General features: G+C 36.6%; 1 protein-coding gene across 11 annotated transcripts in view; it reads right to left on the minus strand.

Annotated features, from left to right (window-relative positions):
* Positions 1-19375, minus strand: part of LOC102903013 (complement factor H-like) — a 54689-nt gene that overhangs the window by 12414 nt on the left and 22900 nt on the right. For 8 of the 11 annotated variants that reach the window (XR_013043308.1, XR_013043302.1, XR_013043304.1 and 5 more), the window contains 2 exons: positions 11526-11684; positions 1535-1708 (listed from right to left, as the gene is read on the minus strand). Coding sequence is in view for 4 of the 11 variants with exons in the window: in XM_042258258.2 (XP_042114192.1) it covers positions 1535-1708; positions 11526-11684 (333 nt within the window). In the remaining 7 variants the exon portion in view is untranslated. The remainder of the gene's footprint in view (positions 1-1534; positions 1709-11525; positions 11685-19375) is intronic. The other 3 variants (XR_013043307.1, XR_013043306.1, XR_013043305.1) reach the window with 2 other exon arrangements.

Raw genomic sequence — 19375 nt, forward strand, 5'->3', positions numbered from 1 at the left:
ACATTTACCATGGACTGCTAGAAAGGAGGAAAGAAGGAAAGAAAGAAAGAAAGAAAGAAAGAAAGAAAGAAAGAAAGAAAGAAAGAACGAAAGAAAGAAAGAAAGAAAGAAAAATAAATAAATAAATAAATAAGGATGTAGATAGGCAAAAAACCTGAAAAGAATGAAGTAAATAAAATACCCTTGACTCAAATAACACTGTGTTGTACACGTGTTAAGAAGCAACTGAAGTTCTTCCAAGCAAAATCTCCAAAGAGGGAAACAGAATTTCCTTCATGTGTGTGTTGAACTCAGTATATGAAGAACATCCATGGCAAAACTATTGTGTGTGAATAGATCACAGATGGGTTCTGGGCCCCCACTGTCTCTCTGATCAGTAACTCCTCAGCAAGTTAGCTTTCATCAAGCAATCTATGCAGAGGCATATCTGTGGTGGTATTGTGTTCCCCAAAATATTGTGTACTCTAATAAATTTATCTGGGGTCAGAGAACAGACAGCCACTAGATACAAAGGCTAGAGAATGGTAGCACTCACACCTTTAATCCTAGCATTCCAGAGATAGAAATCCCTCTGGATCTCTGTGAGTTCAAGGCCACATTGGAAATAGCCAAGCATGGTGACACATGCCTTTAATCCCAGAAAGCCAGCCTTTAATCCCAGGGAGTGGTGGTAGAAAGCAAAAAGATATATAAGGCGTGAGGACCAGAAACTAGAAGATTTGGCTGGTTAAGCATTCAGGCTTTTGAGCAGTAATTCAGCTGAAACCCATTCCGGATGAGGACTCAGAGGCCTCCAGTCTGAGGAGACAAGACCAGCTGAGGATGCGGCGAGGTGAGATAGCTGTGGCTTGTTCTGTCTCTCTGATCTACCAGCATGGACCCCAAAAACTCGCCTCATGTTTGATTTTATTAATAAGAACCTTTAAAATTACAGCTACACATATCTAATAATGAATTGAGGCCTCTTGTTAAATCCTTGTGAGTGTGACATGTTGAACACAGAGCCTAAAGCTCAACAAAGGCTCCTGATGACTGAGAGCCATGGCAGTCTCTGAGAGCACCACACTGATGCAGAGACAGTATCTAAGTCATCCTCAAATCTGGACTACACAAATGTGAAGAAGATATTTATTCATTATGCAGCAAATATTTTTGATGAATATTTGCTATAATGAAAATAAATAAAATTAATTCTATGATGATATTCTTATCTAATAATTTGCTAAAAAAATCTTTGAAAGGTTTATTAATTAGAAAAATATACCTATGCATATATATATATATATATAAATTTGAGTAGAAACAAATTATGAATTATTTGTTTTCTAAAATGTGGTTTAGTATTACTTGAAATGTTACATTTTAATATTACTTAAAAATATAATATATAAAATATTACTTTGAACAATAAAGTGTTTCTAAGGATTGTACACAATCAATAAGTCAAATATTTGTTATTAATATATCTCTATCTGTGCCTTTTTAAAAGAGTAATTTTCAGGATTATAGGATTAAATATGTGAATAAAGCTTACAGTTACATCTTGGAGCAGGGATCCAGCCATCACTTGTACACTTTACAAGAGGTATTTTAGTTGCAGGATAGGAGCCAACTTTACAATCATATATGATTGCATCATCAGTTTTATATTCAGTCTTCTGAGGAAAATAGAAACCATTTGGAATAGAAGGAGGTTTGCATGTCGTTTCTGAAAAGAAGTATATATAAATAAGGAAAAATATTTATTCTCATTAAAATTAAGAATATAAAAACTAAATACAGATACTATTTACTTATACTGATAACTGTGCAAATGAAATTTAATGAGCACATCTTTATATGCTTGACATATCAGTCAGGCTTCCCCTCTCTCATCATGATGTATGTGTGCCTCTCTGACATTAATTAGTTTCTCTGGATACTGTCACATATAGTACTTCATGATTCTATAAATGGCAATAACTTCACCATATATAACATTAACAATTCCTTTCACTTTCTAATTCTTTCCTTGACATTGTTGCTCTTGACTCTCACTGGGTCTATGTATTAATATTCACAGGCTTTTATTTCTAAATAGTGTGAGGATTTCACATCTTATCCTTTTGAAGTAACTATGTCCTTTGATTTACATGGGACAATTTAGTGAATAAGGAAGCTATATCTTTCACCTACACAAAAACATAGTGTAATTCTTTCACTTTTAAAATAAGAAAAAAAAAACACTACTATCATAGATAAAGCACTTGATCAGTGAATTACTTTCAATTAATTACAATAACTACATAAGAAGACAGAGGGTATGATGGACAGGAAAACCAATAAAATTCAGACAACTGAGGTATGTGAGGAGGTCTTTCTTCATGAAGTCAAATTATTTATTGCAACTCAACTGAGAAGTGGTTTAGACATATTGTTAAATCTAATATGGTAACTGCTTATTTATAATTTTAACTAGAACTGAAATATTATATTATTACATCATATGGAGCCATTCTTGTATCTTCATATTGAAATGCTATATTGATCATTGTATTAACATGTTCATATGTAATCTTTCATTAAATTTTATCCCCTCATGTTCTTATTCTTTTGTTTGATTGTTTTTGTTTTTTGAGACAGTGTTTTCCTATGTAGCTTTGTGCCTTTCCTGAAACTCACTCTGTAGCCCAGCCCGGCCTCAAACTCAGAGAGACCCACCTGGCTCTGCCTCCCAAGTGCTGGGATTAAAAGTGCGCTCAAACCACCACCCAACTACATGTTCTTACTCTTAAATTAATACTTTTAGTATGAAAATAGTATCATACTATTTTCCATGAAGTATGGTTGTACTTCTGAGAACCTCACAGAAATATGTTAAGAGAATTCCTACAAAAATGTACAAACACAAATTTTCTACGGTTTCTTTATTCATTTTAATTTTTGTTTTGGCAGGGAATATTTTCAAAACTTTTGTAAGCATTTAGTACATGGTCTATAAATTTAATTCATTTTTATTTTAAGTGTTCACCAATCATTGAGCATCAAGGTTATTCCATCTTGTATCTTCTTTATTTCTTCCCTGTCTTGATGTTTTAATCATATAAGTCTTTTACTTTCTTGAATAGTTATGCCAATAAACTGTATTTTAGTTTTTGAAGCTGTTGTGAAAGGTACTATTTCTTTGAGTTTTTTCCCTTGAATTTGTTTTTTATTTGCTTAGAGGAAGGCTACTGATCTTTGTCTGTTAATTTGGTTTCTAGTTTGTTTGCTTGAAGTATTTAACAGCTGTAGAAGTTTCTTTGTAGAGTCTTGGGTTCTTTTAGGTAGAAAATGATATCATCTGAAAATGGAGATGCTTTGACTCCTTCTTTCCTTGCTTGAATCCCTTTGATCTGCTCCCTTATCAGACTGAGGGCTTGTGTCTTTGCCCGCTGAGTCATCTTAGTCAAAGCATCCAGGAGTCTCTTTGCAATCTTTCCTCTGTGTGGGGAAGTCTCTTCTTGCTCTGGCTGCAGAGCTAGGGAAGTTAGTGCTGGCTTCTCTCCGTCTCTCTCTGTGCTGCCGTTCCAGGTCTCAGGATCTTGTACTTGCTGAGTCCCAGCTCCCCTACCACCGTGTAATTTAACTCAAAAGTGCGGCTGTGAAAGCCTGGCCCTGTGTTGCAGCCTGAGATTTCAGTTCTTCTTAGTGTCTGAACGGCAGAAGCACGAAGATCAAGAGTTCAAGGACATCCTCAGCCAAACAGTGAGTTCAAGGTCAATTTTGGAAGCGTTGAGCCAGTGGGGGTGGGATAAGAAATCTATCTACCTGTGTTGATTTCAGGAAATGGAGAAGGATGCTAGGAAATCCAGCCATTCAGTCATCCTGGAAAATCTCTACATATCAAAGACGTTTCAAAGAAATCATGGCCAACTCACTATCTTTTAGGTGTGTTATATATCCATTGTGCTCTACATAATTCATTAGTATGTTTATAAAATTAACTCATTAATAACTTCTGAGAAATACTTTAAATATAATTTATTTAAAAAACACATATATACCACACCGATGTAGAGTCGACAGCAAAATCATCTTCAAATCTAGCCCACAAAAATGGAGAGACAACAAAGGTTCATTATGAAGCATCTACTAGAACTCAGGGCCCAGGACCAGATGGCTTCAGTGCAGAATTTTTACCAGACTTTCAAAGAAGTACTAATACCAGTACTTCTCAAATTATTCCACATGCCATGCTTTGTTGATGCCTATAGGAGGCCTGCCCCTTTCTGAATAGACATGGAGGAGGGATGGATGGGGAGGGGGTAGATGGGAGGTTGGGGGGAGAACAGGAGGAAAGGAAGGAGAGGAAACTATGGTCAGTATATAAAATAAATGGAAAATTTTAATTAATAAGAAATTATTCCACACAATAGAAACAGATAGAACATTACCAAATTCTTTTTGTGAGGCTGCAGTTACCCTGATACCCAAACCATACAAAGATTCTTCAAAGAAAGAATTACAGACTAATTTCTCTCATGAACATTGACGCAAAAGCACTCAATCAAACACTGGCAAACTGAATTCAAGAACACATTAAAAAAGATCATCCATTATGATCAAGTAGGCTTCATCCCAGAGATGTAGGGATGGTTAAACATAGGAAATTCTGTCAATGTAATCCACCATAAAAACAAAATAAAAGAAAAAATAACATGATCTGTAGCTCGGAAGTTTCTCTCCTGGTCTGGCCAAGCCCCCACAGTCATGCAGCCCACTTATAAAATAATCACTCAGAAGCTTATATTAATTAAAACTGTTTGGCCATTAGCTTAGGCTAACTACTGACTAGCTTTTACACTTAAACTCAGCCCTTCTGTTAGTCTGTATGTTTCCACATGTTCCATGGCTTTACCTGTGTGCCATTACATGCTGTTCCCTGGACAGTGGGATGACATCTCTCCTGACTCAGCTTTCCTCTTCCCAGAATTCTCCTCTCTGCTTATCCTGCCTATACTTCCTGCCTGGCTACTGGCCAATCAGCATTTTATTTATCAACCAACCAGAGCAACACATTCACAGCATATAGAACATCCCACAGCACCTCCCCTTTTCTGTCTAATCAAAAATGAAGGGTTTAACTTTAACATAGTACAATTATACATAACAAGTAAGAATTACAGTTACAATATCTAGTCTATTTGTATTTTGTAAAATTAAAGAAAATATTTTATCTATCCTATATTTGTGAGCCTAAGGTTTCATATCTAATTTATCTTAACCAAGGAAAATTTTATCTAGTCTTCAACTACATCAAAGACCCCAGAAGGATATAATATTACCTAAGTAAAAAGGAAGAGCATGTAAGCAACTTCCAAAACTCTGGAAATGACAGGGACAGCTGCCTTCTTGGACAGTTACCCAAAGTTCCTCTGTAGTGTTGGGACATCCATCTTCAGCCTAGAGGCTTAGAGTCTTTCAGTCATTTTTCTCTATGTCCTTTAGAATGTCTGGCAGTTTCTTCTGTGAAGCAGGAACCTGAAGGACCATCTTGCCTTGCAAAGTTCAGTAGTCACCTTCCTATGTGTCCTGTATGTCCAGTAGATACAACATTTTGTCAAGCAGTCCAGGTAAGAACAGTTTCTTGCCCAAATGGCTGCTTTTGCCAAGAAGAAGAAGATAAACTCAATAAGGAATGTCTTCAATGCCCATCTTTCTCTTTGAAATAATTGGTGCTGCCAGGAGCAGATGTGTCTCACTGTCCAGAAAGTCTAAGTTTTTATAAACATTTTAAATGCCATCTTCTGTAGGTCTCTAAAGTGTTTAAAGATTACCTATCTAACTAAATTATATCTATATATATCTAGAAAACTTAACATGACTATAATTTTGACTATCATAGAAGACTAATTATTAATCTGTATTTCTTAATTACTCATTACAATTTCAAATGAGCTGCATAAACATAATACCTTAAACAAGAGTAGAAATATACATACGGTATAACAAAATTAACTTTAAATTTGTATCAATAAATTAAAATCCATAGCAATGTAAAACATTTCAAACAAGTTGTTGCTCCTTAAAAGCAGGTTCAATAATCTACCCTTTTATCCTATCATATCTATATCCTTTATATCTATATCATATCCTCCTTTCTTTTCTTTTCGTGGATACCTAGCCTGAACTAGCCATCCCCTGTAATCAGATTGGTGACTACCACAATTGTCATCAGGGAGCTTTCTTCCAGTGATGAATGGAAACAGATACAGAGACCCACAGTCATTCATTAAGCTAAGCTCGGGGAATCTTGCTAAAGAGAGGGTAGAAGGATCAAAGGACCCAGAGGGGTCAAGGATATGACATGAAAATCCACAAAAACAACTAACCTGGCTCATAGGAACCCACAGAGTCTTAACCAACAACCAAGGAGCCTGCGTGTGACCAACCTAAGCCCTCTACATATATGAGACAGTTGTGTAGCTTAGTCCATTTGTGGAACTCCTAACAATGAGAGCAGGGGCTGTCTCTAATGCTTTGGCTTGCTCTTAGAAACCTAATCCTCACACTGGATTGCCTTGCACAGCCTAAATATAAGGGGAAATGCTTAATCTTATGCCAACTTGATGTGCCAAGCTTTGCTGATACTCTTTGGAGGCCTGTCCCTTTATGAACAGAAACAAAGGAGGAATGGATTGGGGGTCCTGGAGGGTAGGTCGGGGGAGGGAATGGTGGGAGAGGAGGGGAGGGAAACTTCAGTCAGGATCTAAAATTAATTAATTAATTAATTAAATTTTTAAAAAATAACAAAAGCATTGTAAACCAACCACAACTGCTTAAGATGAAGAGATACTTCCCAAAAGAGTAAATACACATACAAGTGAGGGAAAAATGCTAAATATCATTAGCTATCACAGCACTGCCAATTAAAGCCACAATGAGATACCTTTTCACCCAGTTAGAATAATCCATTATTACATAAAATTGCCCTTAAAAATATCAAATGCTTAATAGTGTGTGGAGGAAAAGAAGCTGATAAACTGTTGATGAGAATGTGATTATTTTGTAGTTACTATGGAAAACAATATGAAGATTCCTTAAAAATCTAATCTACCATAGATTATAAAAATAGATCTATCATACATCATCCCTGTATCCCTCTTATGGTATATACCCATAGGAAATGAAATCAACCTACAAAACATGTATGTATATGTTTATAGTAAATAACAACATTACAGTAGCTAAGATGGGATATTTGTCTAGATGCCCACCAATTGATTAATTTATAAAGACAATGTAATATATTTATATTTAATAAAAAAGATAATTTTATTATTTGAGCATGAAAATGGCAGTGGAAGACATTAAGTGAAATGATCCAAAAAACCAGGAAGACAAGTCTTATGCATAATCTCTCATACAGTGGAAAGTCCTTTGAATGCATGGCAATGATTCATAGAGCTGGGTCGCATATGTAATGGGATAGTGCATTAACAGAGGTTGGAAGACATTAAGTTATAAAAGCAAAACACAGGGAGACATGTCTTTTGTGCTCCCCTCCCATGTTGAAAGTAAAACTAAAATGACAGTGATTAGTAGAAGTTAGATGGTGTATCAAAGGGGAGGGGAGCATGTATGAAGGATGCTGTGTTTAGTCACTGCAAGCTATATACAGATATGGAAATATCACGCTGGCACCCAGCTTTATGGACATCAATACATGTTAACAAAAACTCAATAATATATAATAACATATAACTTGTCAACTCTTTTTATATGAAAATGAACTAATCATCTTGCCTTCCTCTGATATTTGTTAGTCAAGCAGTCATCTAAACAGTTCTTTTAACCTGTGAGTGTTCCTTTATAAACAGGAAAATTTCCCAACCAGGAAACTGATTTTCCCATGATTTATAAAAATGCAGTACTTATGTAAACATTTTGGTGGCTCAGACAACTCTCTATTTCTACATGTTATTTTCTTGTTGCCCTGCAGTTGATACAAAGACTGGCACTGATATTTAACTGATGATAATGGTGTGTACACTGAAAATTGGATGGAAGTGATTTCTCCATTGGCAATAGTTGGAGGAGGCTCACATTTCCTTGTTGAGTCTAAGAACACAGCATTTGAATGTTTGAGAGATCAAATCAAAGTACAGGCTTAAGCAGAACCAATGAAAGTACAGTACTAATCATAATATCAAGACTCTAGTGATTTGTGGCTACAGAGAAGATTGCTTGAGGATATTTTAATAATATAAACTGAGAGTTACAGTGCAAGTTCTTCCTCTTTATTCACCTAAAACACTTACTGAAATAGAATAAGCCTGTTTGCTCTGAAACTTTCTAGTGCTAATCAATGGCTTAACGACTGCTGACCAGACAGAGGTCAATGTTTTCCCTTGTTCTTGTAATCAGATATTCTTGTTTCTCATTGTCATTTTGTAGAAACACACATTTACCAACAGTAATGTGGGGAGTATAAACTTACAGAAGCAAATGAGGCTTGCTAGATTCCTGATAAGGTCAAGGTAAAAATAAGTATTGCCTCTGTTAGGGTTTCTATTGTTGTGAAGAGACACCATGACCATTGAAACTCTTATAAAGAAAAACATCTAATTGGTGCTGGCTTACATTCAGAGGTCTAGTCCAATGTCATCATGGAGGGACCTCAAAGCCCACCCTTAATGACACACTTCCTCCAACAAGGCCACACCCACTCCATCAAGGCCACACCTCATAATAGTGTCACTCCTTATGAACCTATGGGGGACATTTCATTCAAGCTACCATATTATGCTTTTGCTAAGTTCAACTGGTATTCTTGTGAATATACCTTTAGTAACCAATATGTAGTGGGTAGCCATTCCAGCTTGGTTCTGGAAGTTCCAACCCCCATTGAGACTCTGGCAACTGTCACGCCTACGAGGCGGGGCGAGGGGAGGCGCCTGGGGACCCGAGAGCTGGATGGGCCAGCGCTCGCTCTGGGTGCTCTCTCGGTGCTGGAACGCTGACCGGTGCAGATTGACTGTGCAGAGCTCCGGAGAACACCGCTGGACTGCATTACAACTTCCCCAGACCCTGCGACCTACCCATTACTTAATTTGTTAGTTACGCCATTAAATAAATATCCTTTTAACTACGTGGAGTGGCCAAAATAATTTCTCCAATATCTGGCGCCCAACGTGGGGCACGAACCCATGACCCTGAGATTAAGAGTCTCATGCTCTACCGACTGAGCTAGATTCCCGAAAGTTGCTTGCATCCATCTACCATTTCTCAGGGACCATTATGTTCCTTCTCAGGTCTTTGATGGGATTGAAGACTAGCAGTTATAGTTACAACTTAGTATATATATCTTAGATAGAACGTATTAAGTATTAGGTTCAGGTTCTTTAGGATAGGACACCTTTGAATGATCTTTATAACATGCTGTTTACCTATGCTCTATACTTCTCTGGATTTTAGTATGTGTTTCTTGCTTGATATTGTTTGCATTGGTTGTAGTTACATCTGATCTAGGTCATTATCTCTCATTATTTCTGGACAATATTTGATAACCATTCCTTTGTATATAGTCTTGTATTAGTTTAGAACCTTCTTATTTAGACAAAAAGGGGGAGATGTAGTGGGTAGCCATTCCAGCTTGGTTCTGGAAGTTCCAACCCCCATTGAGACTCTGGCAACTGTCACACCTACGAGGCGGGGCGAGGGGAGGCGCCTGGGGACCCGAGAGCTGGATGGGCCAGCGCTTGCTCTGGGCGCTCTCTCGGTGCCGGAACGCTGACCGGTGCAGATTGACTGTGCAGAGCTCCGGAGAACACCGCTGGACTGCATTACAACTTCCCCAGACCCTGCGACCTACCCATTACTTAATTTGTGAGTTACGCCATTAAATAAATATCCTTTTAACTACGTGGAGTGGCCAAAATAATTTCTCCAATACCAATATATGAAGAAGGGAGGGAGACATTGAGAATTCTGATTAAGAAACTCAGGAATCAACTAACCAGACAATGGTGTGTGATTTGATTTTCTTTTGGACTGCTAACTGTCATGGTGAGGCCACTGGAGAAGGCTGCAATCAGGTAATGATAATATGTTCTGATGAATAAGTTTTCAACAGAAGCATAATGAAACTGAACTGAATTCCAACATTGTTTAGAAAAAAAAGCAAAAAGTTCAAGACCCAAACAAAATGTTTTTGTGAGAAGGAAAATGAAAAAATTGGGTAAAAGGCATGCTTAAGCATATTCAAGAGCTGAGTAAAAAAAAGCGTCTTCCCATACACTACCATGGAGGCCACAGGAAGTGAATGAACTTTGAATTCTATGTCCTGTGGTGCTAACCTTTTAAACAAAGACATTAATGAAGACATTTTCATATGAAAGAAGAGAAAGAGAATGTTTCTCCAGTAGAGAGTTCCTCATAAAAATAATTACTGGAATCATGCCAGAAATAAAGACTTCAGGAGAAAAGTAACTGGTACAAGAATGGGCATATAGTAGATATTCCTGATCATAAGATTGTTAAGTTATATTTATGTTTGATATGAAACTTGCCATTTGATAATGGTGCTCAATATTTGTAAGAGAAAATTCTAATGGCATTTTACAGGAACATTGAAAATTGGAAAGGTAAATGGATTTTAAAGGTAAGTGCAGTTTCCAGATTCCATTGAAGTGTAAAGTGACAGCATTAGTAAAGGATGATACATACACACAAATACCTAGGGTGACTTCAGTAATAGGAATTTAGGAAACTATTAGAGATAGCATACTTAAATTATGCCCTCAAGAGGAATGAAAGATGTATGCCAAAATAAAATTCTTGAAAACTACTCCTCAAAGAAAGGGAAAAAAGATAAATAAGACTGAGGGACAGAGAACACAAACAGAAATTAACAAAAGGACAGATATCTTTAACACACAAGTAACTTTCCCATGCAAATGATCTAGACAGAGGTTTGAGAGATAGACTAATTAGTTGAAGATTCTTTATAGACTTGATATAAATTTGTCCCTCATCGATATATAATTCATATTCAATCTATGTGATTATTGAAGTAATTTGGAAATTACTGAACTTAGAAAAATGTCTCAACACATATTCATAAATCATTCCCATATGTTGTATTCAAAAAGTAAGAAGCAAGGAAATACTATGATGAAGATATTGTATTTTATTTACATGGTGATAGTCTATTATGCCATGTATTTACATTTCAAAATGAATATTTTGCAAGTGTTTTCTCAAGCTTCAAACATGTATATTTTCTTTTATACATTTAATATCAAATAAATAAATTAGTGGCTTAAGATTTAAAATGATGAATTTTTTCCTTAGTTGCAATTGTTCCACTAATTTAATAAAATCTTTGTTAAAATATCCTACCATATTTCCTCATTAGTTTACCAAAAGAAATAAAATTTCAGCAATATAATTTTTTTTTGCATTTGAAAAATTCTTCTCACAGGAATTACCTCATATTATTGTTATTAATATGAAAATGTAAATTAAAGTTTCAAATAAATATTGGGAATATTATGCCCTACCTTTGCATCTTGGTGGTTCTGTCCAAGTTCCATTTTGACATATCACTTCCACTTCTCCAAATATTTTAAGAGGTTTATTACATTCATAACGTACTGTCTCACCAGATAGCCATGTTATAGTAGCATTTTCTACATGTGGTGGGTCCATACAGGAATTAGCTAAAGAGAAGAAAAAACTATTATTACCTATTTGTTCATCTTAAATATCAATCAACATATAAGATTCCATATATATTTAAATGGCATTTAGAAACAGTAATCTCCTAAAGTTATTTGCTACTTTCAACAAATTTACATGTAATATTGAGTTATTGAATATACAATAATGTCCTTTTATAAAAAGTTGGGGATTTGGTTCCTTAAATCTCTTCCAGTCCTCCAGTAGAAAACTGATCAATATTTTATACACTGAAACCAGTGTTCCTCAAATTTCTGTTTAGGTGCAGTAGCATACAGAATATAGAATACATCCTATAAATGCAGTATGAATTCCTCAACTGAATGTACCAGGCTGTGCTGACTCCCCATGGGGGGCCTTACCATGTTGGAGGAGGGAATGGGGGGTGGGTTGGGAGAAAGGCCAGGGAGGATGGGAAGAGGAAAGAGAGGGGGATCTGTGGTTGGTATGTAAAATGAATAAAAAATTTCTTAATAAGCCGGGCGGTGGTGGCGCACGCCTTTAATCCCAGCACTTGGGAGGCAGAGCCAGGTGGATCTCTGTGAGTTCGAGGCCAGCCTGGACTACCAAGTGAGTCCCAGGAAAGGCGCAAAGCTACACAGAGAAACCCTGTCTCGAAAAACCAAAAAAAAAAAAAAAAAAAAAAAAAAAAAAAAAAAAAAAATTTCTTAATAAGAAATACTTAAAAAGGCAAAAGTCAGAATGAAGAGATCACTTGACATCAGTTTTGGCTTGGCCATCATCTTGTTTATTAATTTTAAAATTTCCCTATAAGAATAAACACAGAGGTATTTCTTTGGAGACTAGTTCAAGAATTAAGAACACAGTATCACTTTAAGAAATATTCAACATCCTTAGTCATCAGGGAAATGCTTATCAAAACTACTTTCAGATCTCATCTTACACTGGCCAGAATGTCTAAGATCAATAACACAAGTGATAGCTCATGCTGGTTAGGATTTGGAGCAAGGGAAAAATACATCAATTGCTGGTAGGAATGCAAGCTTGTATAGCAACTATGAAAATCAGTGTTAGACTCCCTCAGGAAGATGGGAATTGAACTACCTCAAGAGATATTACTCAGGCATTAAAAATGAAATTATGAAATTCATAAGTAAATTGATGGAACTAGAAAAGAGTCATCCTGAGTGACAAATCTGAAAGACAAACATGGTCTGTATTCATTTATATGAGGATATTGGTTGTTAAGTCAATGATAACCAAGCTACAATCCATAGAAACACTAGATTAGATATATGGTAAGAGATGGGGGTGAGGAGGGTAAACCAGGTAGATCTCCCTAGGAAAGGGAAATAAAATAGATAGTTATGGAGGGATGGGGGCACTTGAATGGAAGGATCAACCAGGGAAGAGGAGGGAAGAGGGCCATGAGGGATAGAATAGGGAGAAACAGTTAAGGGGCACTTTAGGGGTGATATTGGAAAGCCAATAAAGTAGATGATGCTTAAATATATATGCATATATGATGGCTCTCTAAATAAAATTTCCATGTATGTAGGAGACAGAGTCCCAAATTGACATCTCTTGTCACTAAATTAAGCTTCCAGTAACATGAATGGGTTACATCTAATTGAGTTGTTGGCCAAAGGGGTCCCATGGGATTTATAAAACAACCAAGCTATTGCAAAGACTATAGGTTGCTCTCCACAAACTCACAGCAAAGCCCCACTGATAAAGAAAAGATATAACTCTCTGAAGATGGAGAAGTTGAGCTACTGCCTACCATGAGATTTTATCTAGAGTTCTAGTGTCTTTGGTATAGGAATGCACTTTGCACGCTTTCAAGGGAGAAATATAAACACCAACCCAGCAAAAGCTGTTGGATCTACAATGGTATTCTGCCTGCAAGACATGATAGCACAGTGGTGGCGCAGTTTGTGGGAATAAGCAACGAGTATTGAATTTGACTTAAAGCCCACTTCGCAAGATGAAGCCCGATGTGGCTTGGGTGCCCACGAACCTGAGACTAGATAGCCCAAGGACCCGAGGTAAAACCAACTGTAATTTTTTTAAAGGAGCAATCAAATAATTGCTAATGACATTTCGCTGTACTTATAGATCATCTACCTGGCTAGACCATCATCAGAGAAGCTGGGGAACAAATACAGAAAATACAGAGACTCCAAGCCAGACATTATGCGGAGAATGAGAGACCTTGGAATACTCACCCTTAAATGGGGTGTCTCCATTAAATCTCTGCCCTGAGGGCTCAGGGAACCATGCGGAAGAGGAGGCAGGAAGTGTAAGAGCCAGAATGAACGGAGGACACACACACAAAAAATTAAAGCCCTCTAAATCAACAGGATCAATGCATGTATAAGCCCACAGAGGCTGAAACAGCATGCACAGGGCCTGCATGGATCTGCACAAGATGGGGTCCTAAAGAAGAAAGAAATGGACCCAGGTCTCAATCCCTAATCCAGAAGCTATCTCCAATTACTAACCACTTGCAGATGAAATTTAGTTTGCTCCGAGGGAGTCTTCCTGAGGAAACAAACTACTCTTAAGGGTGTGCTGCATGCCCAGCAATAGTTGGCCAACAGAAAATGAACTCAAAGGCTTTTTGGGAGTTTCCATGTTTTATAATGTCAAAAGGGGGGTTTTCTTTCCTTTTTTTTTAATTTAAAATTTTCTTGTTATTGTCTTTATTTTATTTATATTTTCTCCTCTCTTTTTACTCTGCAAGTCCTTTGCATATATAGAATGGTTTCAGGTTTGGTGTTTTTTTTTTTTTTTTTAATTCCTGAGTGTGTGAACAACTGGCACTTTATGCATATATATTTTTCCTGTACCTTTTCTTGGGCTCTTTTTGTTCAGTTTGTTTGTCCTATTCCAATGTGCTACTTTTTGTTTTATTTTATTATTATTTCTTAGAAAAGTGTTTTCTAATGAGAGACAGAAATGGGGTGAATCTGAATGTTAACAGATGTGGGGAGAAATTGAGAGGCATAGAGGCAAGAGAAATTGTAATTAGGATATATTATGTGAGGAAAAAAAACTATTCTCAACAAAAGGGAAAAAAAAGCAGACTGTTTCAAGAATAACATAGTTATAAGAAAATGGTATCAAATAAAATGTAAGCCACATACACAAATCCCTGAGAAGATGGCAAAGACCATAGAGGAAGTATGATGCACTCAACACACACACTGACTAGGAACAAGGCCTCACATCAGTTGCCTGATGCTCTCTTAAGACATTAGAAAAACAAGGAATCTCAAAGTAGTTTTGATTTGCCTTTCCATGATGGTTAAGTATGTAGAACATTTCTTTAAGGGTTTCTCAGCTATTTGAGTTACCTCTATTGAGAATTCTCTGTTTGGATCTATACTCGATTTTTGTTTTTGTTTGCTTGCTTGTTTTGGTAAAACATTCTCCAATTTTACATAGGATAATTAATAATATCTTGAGAAACAAATTTGGGGAAAATTTTTCAAACAAATGTTAGTTGATAAATGATACCACTTTAATCTGGGGCTTTCTTGTAACTTGAGATGAGTAATACAAATTTAAATAATCAATTTTGTTTTCAAAAGAGAATTTTCTTATTTTTCAAGAAGAATGAAAGCAAAAAGAAAAGTGAAAATGCTTTTAAATTGCAATAAATATCCACTACTCTACCTACCAGAAGAAAACTGTACTTAGAATTCCATTCTATGTAATGTGAATATATCCACATATGTGTTTTCTATTTAGAGCTATACTTCATTTTTAAAATTTAGTTGTTTTTTTTTATATCAAGTTTCATGAGTTCTTTATATATTTTAGATACTTGGCCTCTATCAGATATGGAGTTGGTAAAAACCTCTTCCCATTCTGTAGATTGCTGCCTTGTCTGAATGACAATGTCCTTTGCTGTGCAGGGGCTTTTCAGTTTTATGAGCTCTTGTTTATTAATAGTTGATTTTAGTGTCTGCTTTAACAGTGTTCTGTTCAAAAAGTCATTTGTGCCAGTGAGATATTCCATCTTACACTTGTCAGAATTTCTAAGATCATAACAGTTCATGCTGGCTAGGACATGAAACAATGGGGAAAATTCCTCCATTGCTGGTGGGAGTGCAAATTTTTATGGTCACTTCGGAAATCAGTATGGCAGTTCTTCATAAAGTTGGGAATCAATCAATCTACCTCAAGATCCAGCTATACCACTCTTGGGCATATACTTCAAGGATGCTTTATCCTTTAACAAGGATACTTGCTCAGTCATGTTGATTGGTGCTCTGTTAGTAATAGCCAGAGATTGGAAACAACCTTGGTGTCCCCCAAGAGAGAATGGAAAAGCAAATGTCATTTACACAATAGAGTATTACTCAGCTATTAAAAGCCAAAATAAAACATTTGCAGACAAATGTATGGAAATAGAAAATATTCATGCTGAATGAGGTGACTTAAACCAAGAAAGATAAATATGGTGTGTTTTTCCTTATATCTGGATAGTAGCCATTAAATAAATGATAACAAAGCTACAATCCCAGTAGTTTGATTTTCTCTGTAGGTTTCCCCATCGTGATCTTGATGCCCCTTGCTCATAGAATTCCTCTTCTCTTTCTTTGACTGGACTCCTGGAGCTTGACTTGGTGTTTGGTTGAGGATCTCTGCATCTGCTTCCATCACTTACTGAAGAAAGGCTCTATGCTGACAGTTAGGGTACTCACTGATATGATTACTGGGGTAAGACAGTTCAGGTACCCTTTCCACTATTGCTAGTAGTCTAATCTGGGGTCATCCTTGGGGATTCCTGGGAACTTCCCTAGACCTGGTTTCTCCCTATCCCCATGATGTCCCTCTATCAAGGTATCTCTTTCATTGCTCTCCCACTTCATTCCTGTTCCAGCTCGACCATCCCATTCCCTTATGTTCTCATCTCCCATCCCCTACCCTCTATTCACTCCCCTCACCCCCAGTTTACTCATGGAGATCTCACCTATTTTTCTTTCCCAATGTGATCCATGTATCCCTTTTAGGGTCCTCCTTATTAGCTAGCTTCTCTGGTGCTGTGGGTTGTAGTCTGGTTATCCTTTGGTTTACATCTAGTATCCACTTATGAGTGAGTACATACCTCCACAGGACTGGACTAGGCCCTCTACATAAGCAAGACAGTTGTGTAGTGGGTAGCCATTCCAGCTTTGACCTGGAAGTTCCAACCTTCATTGAGGCTTAGGTAATGGCACGCCTACAAGGCGGGGCTGAGAGAGAACACTAAAGACCTGAGATCCAGATGTGCGGCTCTCTTGGTCCCTGGACCCTGGACGCTGAAGGTAGAGTTCTCCAGAGAACACTGCTGGACTACACCTTTCCCAGACCCTGTAGCCTATCCCTTCACTTGTAAGTTACCCCACAAAATAAACCTCCCTTTTAACTATGTGGAGTGGCCTTATAATTTCACAAATACAGTTGTGTAGCTTGATCTACTTAAGGCATCCCTGACAGTAAAATCAGGATCCATCCCTGGTGCATATACTGGCTTTTTGGAGCTCACTACCTGTGGTGGAACTTCTCACACAGCCTTGAGGCAAGGAGAGGGGCTTGGACCTGCCTCTACTGAATGTACCAGGCTCTGCTGAGTCCCCATGGGAGGGCTTACCTTGTTGTAGGAGGGAATGGGGGTGGGTTGGGGGAAGGCTGGAGGGGCGGGAGGAGGGAAAAGGGGAGAGGGGTATCTGTGATTGGTATGTAAAATGAATAAAAAATTTCTTAATAAGAAAAAGAAAGAAAGAAAAATAAAGCACAACTCTTCTATAAAGGAAAAAAGCTATAATCCACAGACTTAGAGAAAGAGGATAGGCATAGAGGAAGTGAGTGGGTGGACACATAAATCTCCCTCAGAGGGAGAAATAGAGTAGATTTTATGGGTGGAATAGAGCTGGGGAAATGACTAGAATGGGAAGATCAGGTAGGAAGGGGAAGAGAGATGAGGTCAAGGGAGAGAATGAGGGGAGAGGCAGATATAATTGAAGGACAACGTGAGGGGCAGTATGGAAACCTAGCACAGTGGAAAGTGAGAAAAAATGACTCAGAGTGATATTCTGCTATGTTCTTAGTTTGGTGTCTTATTCAACCATAGTTAGAGAGGCTTCCTTCTGCAGCAAACAGAGACTCACAGACAGACATTATATATGTAGAGAGAGATAAGATACCTCTTTCTATCAAATTCCTTCCCTCAGAGCTCAAGGAACCCACAGAAGAGGACAACTTTGATATGATGGTTTTTGTTTAATCTTATTTAATAAAAATGAAACTAAAAAAAAGTACTAAAAGCAACAACACTTTTAAGTGAACTAGATTTTACTTAGCCTGCTGAATCAAACTTGTCACAGTTTTGCTATCAGAGGTCTGTTCAGCTTCTCAGTATGGGCTTCAAAATTTCAGAAGAGTAAATAAACTCTTTATACTCTTCAAGTCATGGTGATGAAGACAGACAAAATCAGAAGTTTATAGCTATCTTAAGGAAAACAATCTGATGGAATATTTGAGAATGAGCCTCCTTCTAGCAACAAAACATGAGATATTATCAGAAGATAATCATGTGATAAAGCCTGTCTCTTTGGCACAAACTTGGAGCTCTCTGCTCCATGATAGAGTCATATGTGCAGACTTTAGAAACTCCTGGATGCCTAGCTATTCCATTGGTCCTTTCCATGGAGCTTGGTAATCACTGAGTAGCCAATGGATAATGGAAAAACACCATAAAAGACAATCACAAAAGTAATCCAAGTAATATAAAGTTGCATTTGCCAACTAAAAATGCAGAGAAACCAGGCAGAAGAATTCAGTGATATAGACACAAAAACATTATATTGGCATCTGGGTGACTATTGAAATCATGACCTATGTAAATATTCTTACATGGGTATTATGGTTATCTTGTAATTTTTATAAAGAAGAAAGGATATAGTACAAACCGTTCACATAGCATCAGTTAGGTGATTTGTTTAAAATGCATGTTTTATGACTTTCTGGTTGTTAAGGTATAATTTCTGTCTTCTACACTGAGTTAGGAAATTAGATGCTGTGAGTACTGGGACTTGATTTTATTTGGAATGACTTTTTGTTGGTTTGAAAATAAATCTATGAAGAAGCATTTTCTAAATCTCATTTTACTGTCATAATCCCCCAACATAAGAGGAAATGGAATATAACAAGAATTAAAAACATATGTCTATTTAAAACAAAAATAAAAAACAAAAAGTCTTTAGAAAAAAAGCAGAAATTAAAATCATTTTGTAAAATGAGGGTGGGGGTCTTTATATACTGAACTGAAATAATAAAGCAGGAAAATTTTAGAGAAGGTATGTAATGACCAACACATTCCTGCATAAAATTATCTTTAAACCTTGATAATATAAAATATCTCTAAATTAATAAATATTTGGAAAAAATTGCCTGAAAAAGTAGTGATGGCACAAATTACCAATATTACCATAATGGGAATTATATCATTATAGTGTTTTAAAACCTATTTTGAAAGAACAATTGTGAAATATTATGAACACTCATGTTATTTAATTTGACAAGTTAAAAATGAACAGAGTAAAAGCCATATATATATATATATATATATATATATATATATATATCACCCACTCAAGAAAAATAGATAATATGAATATAATTGCCTTAATATGAAAAACATGCAATAGCTATAAATCTA

This window comes from Peromyscus maniculatus, chromosome 11 (genome assembly GCF_049852395.1).
Source record: "Peromyscus maniculatus bairdii isolate BWxNUB_F1_BW_parent chromosome 11, HU_Pman_BW_mat_3.1, whole genome shotgun sequence".
NCBI lineage: Eukaryota > Metazoa > Chordata > Mammalia > Rodentia > Cricetidae > Peromyscus > Peromyscus maniculatus.